The 14,508-nt window shown below is 43.3% G+C and overlaps 1 protein-coding gene across 1 annotated transcript in view; it reads left to right on the top strand.

The window, feature by feature from the left end:
- The window catches only part of HSD3B7 (hydroxy-delta-5-steroid dehydrogenase, 3 beta- and steroid delta-isomerase 7), a 68,961-nt gene extending 54,604 nt beyond the window's left edge, over positions 1–14,357 (top strand). The window contains exons 7-8 of the mRNA XM_085883392.1: positions 10,865–11,027; positions 13,370–14,357. Coding sequence (XP_085739518.1) covers positions 10,865–11,027; positions 13,370–13,797 — 591 coding nt within the window. The 3' untranslated portion in view covers positions 13,798–14,357. The remainder of the gene's footprint in view (positions 1–10,864; positions 11,028–13,369) is intronic.
- Positions 14,358–14,508: the final 151 nt, after the last annotated feature.

Raw genomic sequence — 14,508 nt, 5'->3', positions numbered from 1 at the left:
TAAGAACCCCTGTCGAGCTGTTGTGTGGTCCACCACCAGGACACCCTGATAGGCCGCTGTGGAGGGTTACGCACATCATTTGGAGGAAGGCATAGAGCGAGTCTATGCCTTTGCATGCAGCTATGCCTTTCCAACTGACGTGCATACAGATGAAGCTTTGCAGTGAAAACCAGTCAAGCAATTGAGTTTTTTTTTTTCCAGGGATGAAGATTTGGTTCTTCAATCCCCTGAGTAAAAGGGGCCGATGCCACAAGCTCACTTCACCTTGGCAGTACCCGGGAGTTGTCCTGTCGCAAATCTGTGAAGAACAAAAATGGGGTCACATGCCCCACCCCAGATCATCCAAGTGGACAGTTTGAGCCACGTATGCTCTAATCTCCCAGGAGTTAAATTAGTCTGAGATTAGAGGTCCCAGGAGGGATATATTGGTTTAGAGGGGTTTAGAGGAGCAGGAGTTAGAAGTAGGGTAGAGTATGTTGGAGCCAAAGCCGCCCGTCTCACCTGCTGCCACCATACGCTCCTCCCACCATCAAAACATCTGCCTGCTCATGCATGTGACAGTTCACGGCATCTGTAACCACATGTCCTGTCAGCCATGTCATCGGTCCAGCCACGCCACTAGTATGTCCAGCCATCTTATCTGCCAGTCATGCACTTTCCATAATCTGTTGCCACCTGCACTTGTGCCATTTTTTACGGTCCACAAAGGCTGAAGACATTTGTTTGAAAGGTTATGAGGGCCATGGCCATTATTTGTTTGGCCATAAATGCCAAGAAGACATTCTATGCAAATTTTTGTTGGCCCATAAAGGCAACAAAGACTCCCATGGTGGACAGGCTATCTGGGCCATGGGAGCACCGAGTGCTGGTAAGCCCTGTGGTCACTGAGGACACTGATAGGCAGCGTTGGGAGGGGAGATGCTACCAGTTATGGGGGACCAGAACAGACTTCATGGACTTCAAGGAGCGAGAAGAAGAGTCCCTCCTGGTGCACTCACCCCCACCCCAACTACATGTTGTTTAAAAATCGGATCCGATTGTAAATTATAAGTTACGTGCATTCACAAGTAAATATAGAGTTCGTGGAATGATGCATTGGATTAGGAATGAACTCTGTTTTTGAATTTTGACTGCGGAGTTATATTGTATGATAAGTGGAGTCAGATCTTGCACTGCACCCACTTCTGGATGCAGACTCAAGAGAGTTTGAACAAGGAAGGTAGGGATATCGTGTTATGGAAATGACTTATCGGGGCTAACATTGCATATAATCGTTTAGTTGTTTCCCACGGGGAATGTAATAGATTAAGAGTGAGGAAATGTGATCGTCATATTAGATATGCATCGTTTTATGTATAGAAAGATATCGTCCACACTTCCTCGTGTGTGTCTCAAGACCGCCATACCTTGAAACCCCTTTTTAATGTTCTTACCTTTGTAAATATGTCTTTTATGTCCTTTTGGGTTAATGCCAGGCCTTTGGGCACAAGTATTTGTGAGGAAGTTGTGTATCCATTCTGCCTAAGAAAAGGAGGAGGGCCGTCCATGTGACAAGTCGGTAGGAGTGGGGATGGGGGGGGCGATCCTCTGGCCCATCAAATACGGCCCTTGACCCAATAGTGGCTGGGGGGGGAGTGAAGTGCGTCATGGCGGCAAGTGGGGGTGAATACAGTGAGTCCCTACCTTTTCCACTATACATTATTTCCGTTGAACATCATTGATCAATTGCAACCTTTTGTGTGATTATATGTTGCGAAAGTTTGGCTTGTTTTGCTTTAAGCACGTTTTAGTTGCATGCAACTACTTTGTGTGGTACACACTGGTGCATCACTAAGCTGGGAGTGATGCTGTGCCATCCCATTATCTAGTCTCTCACATCGCCATACAGTATTTGGTGCGTATTGTACTGTGGTGCGCATTAGTTACTATTTGGACTCTGTAAGCCCACATTATGAGTGAAAAAATGGTCACCCAATGAAGGAAGTGGTGCGCTGCCAAGGAAGAATCATACCTCAGTCACCTTGCAGTCGAAGTAGGAGGTTTTAAGACTTTGTGAAGCATCTAAATGGGCTGTGGTCATTGCGGGAGTGCTTGGCATTCCCCCAAGGATGGGAAGGACCATAAGGGTGAACCAGGACAAGATCAAGGCCGTGCTCAGTGTGTTACGCCACTTGGTGCTTGCAGGAGTGTTCGTAGTCGAAGTGAGGTGATGGAAAACATGGAGAGACTGCTTTCAATGTGGTTGAAGACATGAACCAGCATCATGCGCCCCCAAGTTTATTATTTATTCCGGCAAAATCTCGCACTTTGTTCAGCAATTTGCAGTGACTTGCACAGTTTGTACAGTGATGATTTAAGCAGAGAGCACAGTGCTAATGTGTTCAGGAAGTCAATAACTCATGAATGCTTCAAGGAACTCTATAGCGAAAAAAAGAAAAATTCAAGACAACAATCATTGCATATTTTATTTTCATCCCGAAGAAGAACCTCAACTTGAGCCAACCCTACCACTTCAGGAGGCAAAGACAGAGGAGAGGGACGAGGAGGAAGTGGACAACCCACCACCTTCCTCACCGACCTCCATGTGACCACATCACTCCACCACCTCAAACCGTCTCTCCAACCATCACTCATGAGGACCCTGCACCCTGTTGTTTAAACCTTTCTTGTACTTTATTGGTTCACGAAAAAATATTTTCACGAAAAAAATAAGTGACCACTATATTCGTTATTGTTGTGTGTCTGTATGTCTGTCTGTCTGTCCCGAGCATAGCTCCGTGGGTTTTGATCCAATCCTGATAAAATTTTGGTGGGAGGTTTATATCATGATCTATTTGTGTTTTCCTGAGAATGGGCGTGGTGTGCCCATTATGGGCAGAGCCACGCCCCAAAAACATGTTTTTAGGGGGTAGCCGATTTCAATTTGCATCTTCTCCTAGGGGTTTGTCGAATCTGACAGGGGTTTCGGTATTTGGTTAGCCCAATGGCACCTGCATAGCCCCACGGAGCTCGATTTTTTTTCATTTTCGTCACAAGGTCATGAACTTAGAAAATTGCGAATTTTGACATAAAAAAATGATCTTCTCCGAGGGGTTTGTCGAATCTGGCTGGGGTTTCGGTATTTGGTTAGCCCAATGGCACCTGCATAGCCCCACGGAGCTCGATTTTTTTTTTTCATTTTCGTCCCAAGGTCAAGGTCACCAACTTAGAAAATTGCGAATTATGTTTTTAGGGGGAGCCGATTTCAATTTGCATCTTCTCCAAGGGGGTTTGTCGAATCTGGCAGGGGTTTCAGTATTTGGTTAGCCGAATGGCACCTGCATAGCCCCACGGAGCTCGAGTTTTCATTTTCGTCCCAAGGTCAAGGTCACAAGGTCACGAACTTAGAAAATATCGAATTTTACATAAAAATCATACGACTGCCCAAACTTTGAGAGCTCGAATGACAATATTTTTTTATGCATAATCTTGAGGTCATTCCCCACCTAAAGTCTTGAAACCATTTTGCTCTATCTCGAACACCTTGCCCGTGGCGCCCCCTTCAAGTTTGTTTTTACACTGATTTCTTCAAAGTATGGATAATCCGAGGAGTGTGAAATGCCATATAGCCTATATGATGTTATATTGTTCCTGGAATGTTCCAGAGGAAGTTTTGCACCAAAGGTCATAATCCTTGACCTTTGACCTTTAAAGTTCACAAAGGTCAAATTTTCGAAGTTGTGGGAATCGAACCGGGTTTTCGACCTTCTTCGACGAACTAACTCCAATAAGCTATAGCACGTATCCTGTTTCCTTATTTTAATGTCCACAACATTGTTTTGTGACCTTTTAAAGGTTATGCAAAGGTCAAATTTTTTTAAGTTGTTGAACGAAACTGGGTTTTCGACATTTTGCAGCTAATAACCTGTCACTCATACCACATCATGTTGATCATTTTTATAATTTGGTCAAACATTATCACATTGTCTCATCCTTGACTTCTGAAACAATCTACATTGTCAAATACCGCTTGTGAACCATCGTCGTCGTCTTCAGACTTGTATACTGTAGTTATTATCAATTTTTAATATTTATAAAAAGTTGTCAAAGAGGGGACCAAAAATTTCCAGGAATGTTTCCCTTCCTTGAAACGCATATTCGTATGAGAAAATGTGTTCCGCCATACATTACCCTTCCTTGAAACGCATATTCGTATGAGAAAATGCGTTCCGCCATACATTATTTCATTGTACGACACACTTTCCAGCAACACATTTACGATGGATATTGAGGACTTCCTGTTTTTAAAAGTCCACACAGACAGGGGCATGCAGCATTTGCCCAGACACAGATCTCCGGGGAAGCCACATGGAGTCTGCAGGTTGTCGCACTGCTCCACACCCACCGAGCCAACCACGCCCACTTGCCTTCTCTCGCGCAGGGCTACGGCACGGAAATCACCTTTCCTGCAGCAAGGACCTGACTGGGTTGCTACTCATCAAGGTCCAGCTGTGTTTTGCCAGACACAGCCAGGGTATTTTCTTGTCTTGTCTGCCCCTGATGTATCTCACGTGGTATGACTGGGCCAGTTAAGGCAATGGTTTTGTTGTCACATATATTCGGCCGGTGTATTCATTGTTATTGCCTTCTTTGTAGTCCAACTCCCATGTACCATATTTATTTATTCAATCAACTTGGTCTCAGGGAAAATCCGAGTGGTCGTGATTGCTCTTGTAGTTGTCATGTCTGCTAACGGACTAATTGGATATGGATGACCAGCACCCATAACAAGACCGTGTTGTGTACCTCATGACTCCACAGATCAGGCACACGACCCTGATTAGCGTGGCGGAGATACTGGCTCGGCGGTACCACCAGCACATTATTGTGGTGATAGACACGTGATCCAGCTCTGGGCCACCAAATCGGTCAGCCACCGTGGTCGCTTTGACATGGCCTGCCAGGATTCGAACTAGCTCATTGGAATGACCTGCTGGCTGCAGAAACATGATTTTATGGCCGATACATTCTTTTGGGTGTGTGTGTGTGTGTGTGTGTGTGTGTGTGTGTGTGTGTGTGTGTGTGTGTGTGTGTGTGTGTGTGTGTGTGTGTGTGTGTGTGTGTGTGTGTGTGTGTGTGTGTGTGTGTGTGTGTGTGTGTGTGTTACTGGCTTCCTTCTTGGGACTGTGGTGCAATAATTGGTCTTTATTTTGATTATTTGATTTTAACACGTTGACTAACAACGAAGAGTATACTCTTTGTGCTGGGTATACCAGATTCTGCCACTACGAGTATTCTCATAGAAAAGATTATGCTATTGTATTGAAAACAGAATATACCGCTGTGCCAGTTAATGCAACAACTGCTTTTCTGGCAGGTCCGTGAACATAAATCTATGTAATAATTATGATCATCATTATCAGTTTCCATGAGAAGTTTTGCCACTTCATCTGCATTCACACATGCCATTTTGAAGGGTAATGACAAGTAGCAAAAAAGAAAAAAAACGCATGATACTCAGCACACGATCTACCAAATGAGCAATGACATCATACCAACATCGATTCAGTGCTAAAAATAGTCCTACCAGATAGCTAGTGCTTGGCATAAGGAATTGAAAATATTGTCCCACTGCCAGTTATGAGTTTTCTCGTAAAGCCGCTGTCACACCTTGACGTTTTAGTCAGCGTATGGCAATGTATCAAAATGTATGTAAAACGCTGGCGTACGCTGAACTATTGATGTTTTTTTTCAGTTTTTGGCGTATTCATAATGAGTTGGACGTATGCATAACGTATTAGTAATGTACACAGAACGTTTCGATAACATATAGATAACTTATACCAACGAATGCTTAGCGTGTTGTTGGCGTTCACAACCTATGCCCAACGATAGTCTAACGTATGCATAGTGTGCGGCAGCGTATCGCCGACGATCACGTGGCGTAGCCTATTAAAAGGCTGCCGCTCGACGATTCGAATCATAACCACACTTGACATCGAGTGTCAAGGCCCTGTCACGCCTTGACATTTTAGCCAGCGTATGCCGACATATGAAAAATTTGCTGAATACGCTGGCACACGTCGAATACGTTATGGGTAAGTTTTGTATACTGTTGTGGGCCGGTGCGTCGGCCGCGATCCGACCGCTCTGATGGAGCCGCAAGTCGAGTTGGTCCGACTGATCGCCCGGAACATAGATCACCGCCCGGATAAGTCCGAGTCGACGGGTCTTTGTAAAAGAACCGAAATACTCCAATGGGCAGACCACGTGGGGTAGGGTCGATTGCTAATCTTCAATTTACCTCAATACCCACGTGATCCAACTACCGGGGTATCCCACCCTCGACGGAACTCATACTGAACAAGCCGCTGAGGCGAGCCTGTCCCGTGCGCGATTCCGAGCGGCTTAATCGCCGAGAACCGTCGTTCCAAATGTCCCCCTTTTATGACAAACTAACAGCTTTCTAACTCCCAACACACGAAATGCTCAGTCAATGAAAGAATCGACGCGACGAGCTGAAAACATTTAACAATTGGGGTATTTATTTATAATAATGGGGAACTAGGGAAGCACGTAAGAGCAGAACTATACCGACTATACGAAATGCAATGCAAACATTTATAGCACACAAAGCACTTAACAATTTCCTACTTATTAGACGGGCCCACGGAAACACGTGCGCGCACGCGCACACACACACACACACACACACACACACACACACACACACACACACACACACACACACACACACACACACACACACACACACACACACCCAAGAAATGGTGGCTGAGGCCTTTAATAACGGGCTCCAGCTCAGAGGACAGGTGAGCTGAAACCCAGGACCTATCTCGAACCTCTCCACCTCGTGTGGTCTTCAAGTTGTTTGGACCCTGGCTCCAGCGAGAGCGAGCTGGACCCAATCGCCGTGAGCTGCAATCCTTCCCGAGCTCCAGCGAATCCTCCCGTGCTTCTCAACACGTGCTGGTGTGACGAGGCGCCGATCCTTCCCGTCGATGCGCTGCTTCCCCGAGGAACCACCTCCAAGATGAGGCCGATGAGTCACACCAAGCGGAGAACAAAGAGCTCCACGAACCAAGAAGAAGAAGAACCACCACTTGCAGCTTGAGCCGAGCAACCCACTCAGCCTCTTCCAAACAAAGCAGCTCTCCAAAAAGTCTCCACCCGAGCCAAGCCGAGGCCGAAGCTCCCTGAGCCACCAACCCACTCGAACCAAGCAGGACCCGAAGGCCTGCTGAACAACCAAAGCAGAAAGCCTTCACAAAGCCTCCTCCCTAACCCAAGCCAAGCAGGACTCGACGGCCTGCTGAACAACCACTCCAGAAAGCCTCCTCCCTAACCCAAGCCAAGCAGGAATCGACGGCCTGCTGAACATCCTGTGTTTACGTCCTGGGATTCAGGATGGGAGGGCTCTTCTCCCTCTTCGCAGAAGAGGGGGAGGGACGTCTCCATTGTTTCGTGAGTGCTCCCTAACTATTGAATTGAATAACAGCGCAACTAATCAATTTCTAAATATTTAAACAATGGAAGGTGAGCTATCTAGGGAAAAAGCACTTATCGACATAGCTGACTAAAGGAACCTGTATGTTGTGTGCAATCGAATTCCAAATTCGTAACAATACGTTAAGAGCACGCTGAAGCACGCTGCCATACGTCATAGTACACCGAGCACGTCGACAAATTTTAAGCATGCTCAAAATTTTTAGACGTATGCCAGCGAATTACGCACACGTTCCGCATACACTGGCCATAAGTTGTCGGCATTTTATGCGATCGTTGACACACGTCAACACACGTTACTTGTAAGTTACTCATAAGTCTAAACACATTGAGGTAATGTTTAGCATACCCGAAACATATTTCGAACCTATGAGTAACATGCTTTGAACCTATGTGTAACGTATCTCCAACGCATATTGACGTATGTAGATGTATTTGACGTCTTCCGGATGACCACAGAACTTACTGAACGTGTTACGAACTTACAGCTACCGTAATGGCGTATTGGCAGCGTTGAGGGGAATTTGTATATAAAAATGGGGTTCACAGGAGGAACCCGTCAGTGTTCCAGACTCCATGGTTTTTTTTTCTTCTTCTCTTCGGCATGTTGACACTTCGATTTCTCGTGCGGTTATGATTTAAATCGTTGAGTGGCAGCCTATTAATTATATTATATTATAACAGCACTAGAAATCGAAGTGTCAACATCACCGTCATGCCGAAGAAAAAAAAAAAAACCATGGAGTCTGGAACACTGACGCTTAACATTACCTCAATGTGTTTAGACTTATGAGTAACTTACAAGTAACGTGTGTCGACGTGTGTCAACGATCGCATAACGTGCCTACAACTTATGGCCAGCGTATGCTGAACGTGTGAGTCATACGCTGGCATATGTCGAAAAATTTTGAGCATGTTAAAATTTGCCGATGAGCTCGGCGTACTACGACGTATGCCAGCGTACTCTTAACGTATACAAACTTACCCATAACGTATTCGACGTGTGCCAGCATTTTAGATAAATGTTTCATATGTCGGCATACGCTGGCTAAATCGTCAAGGTGTGACAGCAGCTTAACATGGGGTCCTCCCACCAATGGATTAGAAATGAACTTAGATTTGCTCACATAAGGATAAAATTTGAAAATAAATGAAATGCACAGGCATACTTGGCTGGGCAAATGAGAGTGGTGTATACTAAAAGAGTTGGCAGTCAATGGGTTAAGGTTAAAAATTCAAGTTGTCACATTGTCTGACGGCAGCTCAAGATTGATTTGGATTTATCTTAGAACATGTAAAAAATAATAATAATAAAAATAGTTAATCGCTGATATTTTGTGAAATGTTATTGCCTTGCCTGAACAAATGAGACTGGAAGTGACTTCATCACTGGTCAAAGCTGAATGACGAACAAGTCTTGCTCGTGAAGGGTAGCGCCAATCTCCATTGGCGGACTGGTAGAATAATGGATGAAATCAACAGAATGTTTATCGAAGTATGCTATTTGCTGTGGGAAGCAAGTAGAAGCTGAAGTTTCGGGCATTAACCCTTCATCAGAGCAAAAGAGAGGATTGGGATAGGGGTGAGAGTTGATATAGATACAGGGTGGGAGTGAGTCAGAGATGGATGTATCTCTCTTTTCAGAGATTCAGGTTCAGAGAGTTCATGGAGTGAGAACGACTCATTTTGAAAGTAAGGATTAATTAGGGTTCAGGGGCGGGTCAAGCCAACGGGATTTTGACTGGGAGAAAGGGGAAAATGGAGTAACAACCAAGAAGCAAAACAAGAAAGATGTCGTGCATTGCACGATTCTTGCGAAACTCGTGAAACAAATTTAACCTGAAAAATAATTCGTGGTTGAATTCAATGACCAAATACACAAATCCTCTTCAAATTTCAAGTCAATCAGATGAAAATTGACAATTTTAGAAACCTGGCCTATGTGGACTTATTGGCCTACGTTGACCTTTTGGCTTATGTTGATCTACTTATGTTGATGTGATAAAATTTTCTGAAGACCGGTTTAAAATTGTGACCTGTCGGCGATTGACATAAAAACAAACCAACAGACAGACAGAATAACACATAAGACCAACCAATGTACTCGAAAAATCGATTTTCACAAGTAATAAAGAATTGGATCAATAAACCAACAAATTTTAAGAGAAATAATAATAAAAACAACTCGCAATAAAAACATTAAATAACAAGGAAAGATTTTTTTTAAGGAGAAAGAAAAAGGGAAGCAGAGATAAGAGGAAACAAAGGACAATAGAGAGGAGAGGAAAAGTGAAGAGAAGGGAGAAGAAAAATAGATAATCATTCCATTGGGATGATACTCTGTTCAGTGTTGGTGCTGTCATAGCAGTCTCCCAGGCTATTGGGCACAATCCTGGACAGGTCACCACTCTGACACAGGATACTCAAATGGCTTAATCATCCCAGCAAGCTGGTACTCATTTTGCTGACCTCAGAAAGATGACAGACTGAGTGAACCCCACCTGGTATTAATTCAACAGCAAAGCAGGATTTGAACTCAGGACCACAAGCCCACCACTCTAACCATTAAGCCAATACCAGGCATATTATTATTAATTATTATTGTTGTTATTATTATTATTATTCGTTATCATCGTCATCGTCATCCAGCCGTTTCCATGCTTGCATGTGTAAGCCGTGGTTCACCTCATGTCTGCTTTCCAGGCTGCACAATCCCTTGCGAGAGCCCTCTTGTTCGGCCTTTAACTCGAAGATCATCTCTCAGCAACACATTCCATGTTTTCCTTGGACGGCCTCTCGCTCTCCTTCCATTCACATTCATATTTATACAGATCCTTACACAGCTGCCCACCCCCATCCTTTCCACATGTCCGAACCATCTCAACCTTCCCCTGTGCATAACCTCACAAATGGTTTCTATACCTCACCTATCTCTTAATTCCACATTTGATTTCCTATCCTTCAGTGTCACATCACACATCAACCTCACCATTCTCATTTCGTTCACACCTCCGTTCATCCTCCTTTTTGATCACCATGTTTCACTGCCAGACAACATCATGCTTCTAACGCAACCTGCACACAGTTTCCCCTTTAATTGGAGAGGGGACCCTTTTGATGTGAATAGGGGTAACCGCTTCTTAAACTTCCTCCAGCCATTTCTTAAAAGATAAAGTAAAATAAGACAAAACAAAATAAAATATAAAATAAAAGTGGAAAAACATATGTAGGGAAAGGCTTGAAAAGTCTGTAGATGGTCGGTGTAAGTGAATGAGAAGCACTTGTACTCATAGGGAATCGTCTGTTCGATTACCTACTCCATTCAGCATCTGTGTGTTCTTCCCCTTGTGCTTTGCAGCTATCCGGTGGGGGACATCTAGCTACCCTTGCACTACGTCCCACAGGGATTTATGGTGAAGACCACGACATTTTGAAAGGACTTGTGAGCTCAGTTTATCGATGCAGGGGAATAATGCTGAAGCTTGCCCCACCAGAGGCAGAGCATGGACGAGTATACATCGGTAATGATGTTTCACAACTTATTTGATCAAGTTGATGCACTTTAATAGTTATTGCTTCTACAGTAAATGCTACACACAATGTTGCTGATGCAGGAATATATAAATACCCAGAGAGGCACATACCTCATACACACAAATCGATGAGGAGCTTGCCCAAATCACATGTTGTATCCTCATAATTTTTGTGTGCGTTATTGAACAATCCTATTGGTGACCAAGATTCTCTGGTGTCCTCGGGAAGCGAAATGAAATTTTGACATTGCTCAGAAACAAGCTGACTGGGTGTCAAATTTAAACCTGTCTGTGATGTGTGAAAGCGATAGCCCCAGAAACTCAGCTTCATTGTGCGAGATTCCCATGATTTTGCATTTCTAAAGGCCCTGTCACACCTTGACGATTTAGCCAACGTATGCCTGACGTATGCAAAATTGGGCTAAAATGCTGGCACACATCGAATACGTTATGGGTAAGTTTGTATACGTTAAGAGCACGCTGAAAAACACTGCCATACGTCGTAGTACGCTGGCTTTCATCGTTGTACTTTGCGGTTGTCCTCAAATTTTAGCATGCTTGAAATTTTATGACGTCTGCCAGTGTATGACTCGCACATTCTGCTACGCTGGCCATAAGTCGTCGACACGTTATGCGATCGTTGACACACGTCGACACACGTTACTTGTAAGTTACTCATAAGTCGAAACACGTCGAGGTAATGTTTAGCATACCCGAAACTTATTTATAACCGATGAGTAATGTGTTGTAGGCACGTTACACGATCGTTGCACACACGTCGAGGCACGTTACTTGTAAGTTACTCATAAGTCGAAACGCGTCGAGGTAATGCTTAGCGTACCCAAAACTTATTTCTAACCAATGAGTAACGTGCTTTGAACCTATGTGTAACGTACCTCCAACGCATATTGACGTATGTAGACGTATTAGATTGACGTCTTCCAGACGACCACAGAACTCACTGAACGTGTTTCTAATTTACAGCTACCGTATAATGGCGTATTGGCAGCGTTAAAAAAAACAACAACAATAACTTCCGATATTTCGTCACGTGCCGTTACGTCACGTGCGATTGCCTCTTCAGTTTGCTCATGTCTTATTCTTAGTTCCTCCTCTGTGAATATTTTCTGTTTGAGGATATTGTCACGTCGACGTCGAAACTTGAAAGCAAATGTCCGAATATATTTTTAAATTCGTGATAGACTAAAAAAATAATAATAATAAAAAAACAACAACACCAACAACAACAACAACTTCAGATATTTCGTCACGTGCCTTCACGGAGCCAAGGAGAAAAAAAGAAAATGTGCCTTGACGGAGAAAATAAGTTTCGAGTATGCTAAACATTGCCTCGACGTGTTTCGACTTATGAGTAACTTACAAGTAACTTGTGTCGACGTGTGTCAACGATTGCATAACGTGCCGACAACTTATGGCCAGCGTAGCGGAACGTGTGAGTCATACGGCGAGTAGGTCATAAAATTTTCAGCATGCTTGAAATTTCACGACGTACTAAACGTACCACAAAATATGACAGCGTACTTCATCGTTTTTCAGTTTGCTCCTAACATATACACAACTTACCCATACCGTATTCAACGTGTGCCAGCGTTTTAGACACATTTTTCATAGGTCGGCATACGATGGCTAAATCATCATGGTGTGACTGCGTGGTTGACACTTCCAATTTTCAGGCGGTTATGATTTAAATCGGCGTGCGGCAGGTTTTTAACAGGCTACGCCACGAGTTCGTCGGCGATACGTGCATCGCGCTATGCCTAAGTTAGACTATCGTTGGGCATAGGTTGTGAACGCCGACAACAGGCGAAGCATTCGTTGGTACAAGTTATCTATCAGGCAACGAAACGTTCTGTGCCCGTGACTAATATGTTATGCATATGACCAACACGTTATGAATATGACCAAAACTTAAAAAAAAAAACATCAAAATTTCAGCGTACGCCAACATTTTACATACATTTTTATACGTTGCCATTGCTGGCTAAATCGTTAAGGTGTGACAGCGCCTTAATTCATGTATTGTGCAATGTTGTTGACTCTGCTTCACTTACGGTGTTGTTTACAATGTACTGTGAAAATGAATTCATATTTTTCTTCTTAAATGCAAGTTGAAATCAGGACCAAGTTTATCACAATTGTTACTTCAATAATACTGTCATGTGGTTCCTGATTGTATCATGTTTCAGATAATTAAATGTAACTTGGCACTTTCAAATTTTGTCTTTGTAATACAGTAGTTCCTTTTAAAATTTGCTTGATTGTACGTATTTCTACAAATGTGTAAATTTGATTGCCTGATTGATTTGCAGGGAATGTAGCATGGATGCACATTCTCGCAGCTTACTGTCTTTACACCAAACGAACCGGGCCAGCAGCGGGTGAAGTCTTCTACTGTTATGATGATTCGCCATATCTATCTTACAGCAACTTCAACCACGAGTTGTTGGAGGCAGCTGGTATTCCGATCACTCCATTTCAAGTTCCATACTTGGTCATCCTGATAATTGTGTGGATTGCTGAGATGTTTTCGGTAATATTGCGCCCGTTCAAACAATGGACACCGATTCTGAATCGACACACACTTTCCATGGTGTGGACGCCATTCACAGTTTCTACAGACAAAGCCGCCAAGCTGCTTGGGTATCAGCCACGATATGAATGGAAGGAAAGTCGAGAGAGGACAAGCAGATGGCTCAGTAGCATTTTTCCAGGGAATAAAGGTGAACAGGCTCAGTAAAAGGAGACAGTATATTCGAAATTACGGAAAAGGATGGTGACAAAATACAAATATAATTGCTAGGAATGAATGCTGCTGTATTTCATGAATTCAAGTGCAACAGGAGCAATGTTTCAATGAAGATTTGAGATGATACATAAATTGATTTTTAAATACTTTTGCTTTAATACTTTGCTGGCATTTGTAGACTTGGAGCCATTTGATTAGTCATTGCCTTAGCAGCACACATCGACACACAAAGAAAGCCTGGATTCCACCTGTTATATTATCTCTTCATGTTACTCCTCCTCCCCCTCCTCTTCTTCCATATAATCATTATATATATATATATATATATATATATATATATATATATATATATATATTTTCTTCGCCAGTCGCTCTGAAGCTCTGTTTGTCCAGGGCGGAGCTTCACATGTCTGATTACCATCATTTTGAGAAAAAAATGAAATTACCGCCATTTTGTTCGCTACTTATAGACCTTCAGCTTCAGTTGTATATTTGAAGACTGAACAACACGTGTTCTCCCATGAAATAAAGGTACATTTTCAGGAAATAAAGGTATGTTTTGATTACAACTCACACAGAGGAAATGAGGTAATGCATGTTTTCCTTGGGAATGATCGAGACAGCGGTCTACTTTCCACCACCCAAAGAAACTTTTGCATAATCAAGAGGCCTGGTGAGTTCATAAAAAAAAATAATAACGGA

The sequence above is a fragment of the Eptatretus burgeri genome, chromosome 5 (genome assembly GCF_056783735.1).
Source record: "Eptatretus burgeri isolate ZD-2024b chromosome 5, Ebu_testis_v1, whole genome shotgun sequence".
NCBI classification, from domain to species: Eukaryota; Metazoa; Chordata; class Myxini; order Myxiniformes; family Myxinidae; genus Eptatretus; species Eptatretus burgeri.
This window is presented reverse-complemented; position numbering and strand designations above follow the sequence as displayed.